The sequence below is a fragment of the Geospiza fortis genome, unplaced genomic scaffold, assembly GCF_000277835.1.
Source record: "Geospiza fortis unplaced genomic scaffold, GeoFor_1.0 scaffold1, whole genome shotgun sequence".
NCBI lineage: Eukaryota > Metazoa > Chordata > Aves > Passeriformes > Thraupidae > Geospiza > Geospiza fortis.
In genome coordinates, this window is record NW_005054320.1 from 8,017,592 (window position 1) to 8,024,477 (window position 6,886).

General features: G+C 47.6%; 1 protein-coding gene across 1 annotated transcript; it reads right to left on the reverse strand.

Annotated features, from left to right (window-relative positions):
- Positions 1-823: 823 nt before the first annotated feature.
- On the reverse strand, positions 824-5,327 carry MLF2 (myeloid leukemia factor 2). Its single transcript, XM_031056673.1, is given in 7 exon segments — positions 824-1,412; positions 1,942-2,070; positions 2,072-2,310; positions 2,647-2,772; positions 3,169-3,222; positions 4,648-4,683; positions 5,157-5,327. Coding segments are annotated over 6 exon segments (693 nt in total). The 3' UTR covers positions 824-1,412; positions 1,942-2,003.
- Between the last annotated feature and the right edge of the window lie 1,559 nt (positions 5,328-6,886).

A 6,886-nucleotide genomic window follows, 5' to 3' on the forward strand; every position in this document is an offset into this window, starting at 1 on the left:
TCCCTTCCAAACCAAACTATTCTATGACTCCTACTGGGGTTTCCCATGGGACAAAACAGCACGGGGAAGTGGGCTCCAGCCAGCTCTGTTCTGCACTTCCTTGAAGGGTGGAACCCTGCTAACTCTGCCCTGAGCTTCCAAAGGATGCTTCATCCTTTTCTCAGGGCAGGACAGTCAGTCCCCAGCAAGGTGTGTCTCTGTTAGTGCACACATGTACAACAGAGAGATACACCACAAGATCCCAGCACACCACTTCCAAGTGTAAGTCATGAATTGATTTCCTGCCTTCTGTTCCAAATAAACTGATGAAAAGGTTTGTGTAAGAGTGTGTGCCAGAGCACAAAACTGGCCAAGAACCCAGGAGATTTTCCCTGGTCCTATATTCCTAATGCCTCTCAACTTTCATCTAATACTGAAGTTAAGGAAAGGTCATTCATACCGTCAGCCAGGGTTGCAGTGATATAATAAGAAAATAATGGAAATATTCCCTGTCTGTGCAGGAACCCCAGAGGCCCAATTCAGGGCTGCACAGCTGACCAGGCCGCAAGAAAGACCAACCAATTTCCCTTGAGTGCACAGCAAAACTACAGCAATTAGAGGGCATTTTCTGCAAATGGTGAGTTCTTGGGTCTTCTTTCACAATTTCCACGTTGAGCATCATCTCACTCTGTGACTACATGGGAAGGGTGTTAGGCTATTTTCTATAAGAAAACAAATTTCACACCAAGTTTCTCCTCAGCAATTTTCCAAGGATGTGAAAGAGGTTGGTTAATTCCACAGCAGGCACAATTAGGTCAGCTGAAGGTAAAGACTGATCCACCAATATTTTACAGTTTGTTTCTTTATTCAGTAAACATCTAGTTACAAGTTTCACAAATTAAAAAAGTGGGGGAGCTGACGGAAGAGGGGTCAGGGGGCCCACAGGCTGATCGAGCTGTTGTTCTGCTCCTCCCTTCTCCAACGCACACATCCTTCTGCTCCTCCAGAGATGCACCGAGGAGCAGCAGGGGAATTGAAGCCTCTGTCCCGGTGAGGGGACTGACAGGGGGTTCGAGCAGAATTCCCTCACATTCCTTTCACAGGGGACTAAACACAAACTTCAGAACCAGCCCAACCCAGCACAGAAAGAGTGGAAAGGATGGAAGAGGCAAGGTGGTAGCTCCTCATGCCCAGCACTACTGGCAGAAAGAACAGAGCCAAGGGACAGCAGAGAGGGAATGGGCAATTAATGTGTTCCTTGCACATCAGTGAGATTCCCCATGCCCCACTGCAGCACCCAAATGGGGTGAACTAGAGCAATGCAGAAGATTAGTTGCTTTGTTTCAATTCTTAAGTGGGAGGGAGGTTAATACTAAATTTGAGGAGGGTCCAAGTGGTGCTTTGAAGGGGCTTCAGAGTTTCACTGTCTGTACCTGGCAGGAAAGGGAACAGAAGACATAAACAGAATAAGTGGTGCCTAGAAAGCAGAAGACAGATGAAGACATGTTTAAACCTGATGTCTAGACATCAAAAAGGGGGAAATGTCCCTTTTCAAGCACTAGATCATGTCCTAGTGAGCCCTATTCAAAGCACAGGAGAGCAGACACTTGCACTTACTTATATTTCAAACTGGATGGACAGCAAATGGTCTCTAGGTTCCACAAAATGACAATATAAACACTCCACAGATTGCAATCCTACATCACATCGTGCTATTTCAGCCATCAGTTAAGGCTGATACCACAGGTCTTTTGTTCATGACAAAGCTAACTTAAAACAGCTTCCATCTTCTCCAAATTCACACCTTCCCCTGCTCTCTCAAAGCGGGAAAATACCTTTGCAACTGAAACTTCAAAATAATGTAAAATTAGGGCAAGGAAAAAAAATAACCCTATGGCTAAGAGGCAACCACACAGCAGAAGATGAGGAAGGAAAACTTGTAAGAGACTTGTTAAGACTTACAAGAGCGTGTAGGCAGGTTTGGGGGTGGCCCCGCTGCACCCCCCACAAGGTCTGCTCCGAGTTCACCAGTCGTACCGGCGGGACTGTCTGGAGGGAGAATCCTCGGGGCCCTGGATGGCCAGACGAGTCCCTTCGGCCCACCCGGCTCAGGGGGGGAGAGCAGCACCTGGCTTGGCTGGCAGGAGGAGGAGGATACGGGCATTACTCACTTTCATCCATGTTGATGTAGTCCTGCCTCTCCTCCTGGTCACCTGTGCGATGGTTCCGGGAGCGCTGCATGATGTGAGCCCTGTCCCTGATGTGGTGTCCGATGGACATCTGCTCCAAGCCACTGTCCGAGTCCCTTACGGTTCGTCTCGTCTCACGGATCTGGGGGCAGGTTCCCAAGTGGAATCAACATTTTCATTCCTTCTCCCAGGCCCCTAAGGCACCCTGATTCCTGCCTCCAGTATTTTGGCCAATTTGCACTGCCACCACTCCCAGGATGTCAGACACAACATTACAAAGAGGGAAGAATGGATTCCCCACTGCCAGCTCTTCCCATTTCCTCCCAGGGGCCCTTGGCACGGTTCAGCGAGTCACAAGAGCACAATGTGCTCCTCGAACTGCAGCTGACTGAGAAGCCAAAGTGCTGCAGGTGGCCACCCACAAAGGCACCAAACGAAGCCTCCCCTCACACAGCAAAGCCAGCAGCCTCCTCCTTACCCCGCCAGGTGCTGAACGCATCTCTGAGGTCTCCTGATAGACTTTGGGCCCATCACCCAGGTTGGAATAAGAGATGACAGTTGAGGAGGTAAATGTCTGGCAGTTAGCACCACTTGTCATATGCTCCTGCAAGAAGGAATGGGGAATGGTGGAAAGAAGGGATGGCAGGGAAGAAGAGATGGCATTTAATTCCCTCGCTACAACGAAGTAAGAAGTTACAATTAGATGAACATAATCCCCATGGGTCTCTTTTTCTGGAGAATACACCTTCCTGTTAAATTAATACTTATTTCTTGCTAAACATGTCCACCCACACACTTCCTTCCTCACCCCTCTCCTCTCCCTGCACTCAGGAGCAAGCTCCGTCACTGACTCCCAGTGATGAAGCAAAGCTTACAGCCTCTGCCACCTTGGCAGGTGTGGCTCAGTCCATCTCAAGCAGCACAGTAAGATAAGAGCTGGGATGGAAGAAGAATCCTCAGCACTCCCCTCAATACAGAACGGGTCATGGAGGGTTCTTACCATGTTTCCAATCATGTCGTTCATCATCCCAAACATATCTATGAAGCCACCTGCCTGATAAAAAGGAAAAGAGAAAACAAGAGTAGTCAGTCTGGGAAGGGACATGAGGAAAGAACAACACACTGTCTGCAAAAGAACCTGCTGCCTAAGAAGAATGTTGATTTTTTTTTCCACATTCTTTCAGTAGCGCAGAAAACAAAACCAAAACAGAATTTGGGGCTGCTGCTCTCTCCATTCTCTCAAGATGCATTGCCCAATGTTCTGGCAAAGGTTGTTCTTTTACTTTGGATCCAACTGTCAACGCACTGGGGTTTGTGAGCTTGGGGACTCAGCAACATTAGGAGAAGAAATCTCAGCATGTTCACTAACAGTGATCATAAGAAAATTTTCACCGATTGTTTTCTTTCTAGCATAACAACAAATTTGCTTACTTTCCCCTACAAACACCTGCCTTTTCCATCCTGCAAACCTGCATGCTGCAGTAACACCCTGGGCCAGCAGGTCTCACAGGTTAATTGTGCAATATGTAAACAAAATTACAATGTCAGCTCAAACTTGCTGATTTCTTTTTTTTTTTGTTTCCTCGAGTAGCCTCTTGTTCTCGTTTCCAGCAGAGCAGTACTCACACACAATGTTATTATGCTTTGAAGTCTATGTGTTTGTAGTCTTATTAATCCTCCTCTGAGCTACAAAAATTCCGGGACGCTGGAGTCTCTTTCATTGAGGCAATTCTGCAGAGCAAGACAGCTGAAGCTGCTGCATCTGGAATAACCTATTTCCACTGTGTTATTTCGGTGGAAGACGGAGATCAGGACTCTCCGAGCATGGTGCTCTCACGTACACACAGCCATTCTCAGCCCTGTTCACCTGAAGAATTCTGCTGGCTTCTCCAGCCTCCACCACTGGCAAAGGAGGTGCAATAATCCTCTGCCTACTGATGGCCAAGTCCTTTCCTCACATCCTCACAGCTCCTCCATCACCTCCAGATCTGCAGCTTCTTTTCAGACATATGAGGTCATTAAGGGACTACCTGCTCTTCCCAGATATTAACTGTCCCAATTCCCATGAAATACTGTGCTATAACAGCTTTATGACTTTTCTCTGGTCAAGGTGCAAATACAACCTCCACATACACACAGATGAGACTCTCTCTTCAAAAACAGCTCACGGACAGGATTAAAACATTAGAGGGGAAACAAGGTAAAGGCCTGAAGTCATAAAGCAACTCAATGAGAGGTCCAGGAGAAAGCAGATGCTTCCAGTTTCAGTTCAATACCTTCATCTCTATTCCATTTACTATAAATCTAAAGCTCATCCTGGTCTCCTCAGACATTCCCATCCTCCCTACCTGCTAGGATAGCAGGTCAGGCTCACAGATGGCTACATTTTAGCACTGGTTGCACACAGTGCTGATGAATCTCGGTATGGAGCCACTACTTGGAAAGCCTCTAATCTGACCCAGAAAAACAGAAAACTTACCATGCCGAACATCCCAAAGGGTGAAACAGCTCCTGCCTGCCAGGAGAACAGAAAAACAGACCAGAAAATGACTTTGCAGCAGCCAAACACTAGATCCTCATCAGAACACAGTAATCCTACTCAGAAACAGAACTGGGAACACTCAGGCTCTACAAACAGATCAAGAAAGCGCCCCACGGATTCCTGGGGGTTCGAGCCATATCACCCCTACAAACCAGACATGAGGTGATGCTCCTAAATTTCTCCCCATTATATGAACTCACATCCTTGAATGAGAAACAACACATATTTATCCCCTTTCTCCCATCCAACCTAGAACACAGTTGCATTCAACACCTCAATACAGGTGGAATAAAGAACGGGACCAGAACACCACTGCTTAAGAGATTTAGGCAGTGATAAAACCACTTGTGTGGAGGAGAGGGGGGTGCCCAGCCCAGGAAGGGTGGGAGACAGAAACAGAGAGATGAGTGTGAGAGATTCTAGGCTGCACCCAGCGCCTGTGTTACCTGCATCCTGCGGCCAGCCTGGCGAGCGCCGGGGGTGGTGCCGTCGGTGATGCCGAGGAGCGGCGCGAACCCGAAACTCCCAGACAGCATGCGGTTCATGTGCTGCCGGTGCATGGCAAAAGGATCCCTGTGGGAGACGTGCAGAGAACAAGGGTGAGGACAAAGCCCCATCTAATCCGCTCCTCCCAGCTCTGTGTTATTCTTACACAACCGTGCGTCCCGTCCCGAGCTGAAAATTCAGAATCCTGAGAGGTCTGTGTTGTCCATGGTGATTACTGGGGATGGAAGGGATCTCTGGATCCCATCACATTTCTTGTGAGAGGAGGTTTCATAGCACAGAAGCCCTCTCAGGTACTAATTTCTGTCTGCTCAGAAGCAGGTTGGTGTCCTGCTTCAGTACTGCTCTGGAGCCAAGTATGGCCAAGGCCACTCCAGAACCTCAGTGCTCTAACATCTTTTGTAGGTGCACAGAGAGCTGCCTGGCTACACTTAATGGCACCAGGGAGCAGGAGATCCCACATCTCATCCTCTCACCCCTCCATGTACACGGACACACACAGTGGACTGCATGGCCTGACACCCCTCTGGCCCCTCAGGGGTTGAGACCACATACAGCTTTTCCAGATTTGAGGGAGAAAGGGGACAGTAACTGAGATGCCCAACTGGTTTTCCCTTCTTTTGGAGCCTCCACTTTGAGGTCTGCACGCACTCACACAGGTTGGTGAAGCAAGAGGAGGAAAGGGAGGGTAAGGATAAACAGTCACAGAATAGGGTGGCCACAGGAAGAAACTTCTGGGAAATACCATAGCTTTTTTCCTGCACATCCTGTAGCCTGCAATTATCCCTCTTCAGCATTAATAGCACAGGCTATTCCTGAGATGACAGAAGGACCCACTACTTAAAACCAATACTTTTCTGTCTCTACTGGAAATGCTTCCCATAATAAAAGCTAGACTCATACTTGCCATGTTAATGAGAACACGCTGTCATTCGGTGACTAACTGGGACATCAAGGTCTCCTCTCCTGCTAATCTCTCCTCAAAGCTCATAAAATTCTTGCTTACTATTGATTTCATAAGCAAAAAATTGACTATTCTTCTACATACATAAATTTCACCAAATTTCTAGTAGCGTCTTGTCTAACATAATCAAATTCTTCCTGTATTACAGTCTATTCCTTATCCACTTTGGCAAGGGCTGCCAACTTAGTGTCACTGCCAAAATTTATCAATAGCATCCAATTTCTGTACTGAGGATGGAAACAAAAACATTCAGTGAAAGGAATCTCAGGAAGAGTTCTTGGGACCTTTGTTAGATTTCAATACTCGTGTTTCAAAACTACTCGTTGTTTTCTCTTTACTTTGTTCCTCACAACTTGACAACTGCTTCAGCAGCCTTCTCCAGCTCCATTAATGACTTCCTGTGCAGAACAGCAACAAATACTGGACAGAGCAGCAGATTTTATCTATCTCAACTGCAACCCTACTTTGCATAATGAAAAAAAAAAAAAATCCTTGCGCAAAGAAAAAAGATTAGTTATTATTCCAGCCCTCTCTTCCTCTCAGACAGCTGCGATGCCTTTTGGCCTACTTTATTACGCTTCCCTCCAAGACCACGCTCCAACATCGCAGGAACGAGACGGACGCGACCCCCGTCACTCGCCGCGCTGTCCCTCCGGAGGATGTCCGTGTTTGTGCCCAGCCGGCCGCGCTGCCGCGGCGCTCCCGGGG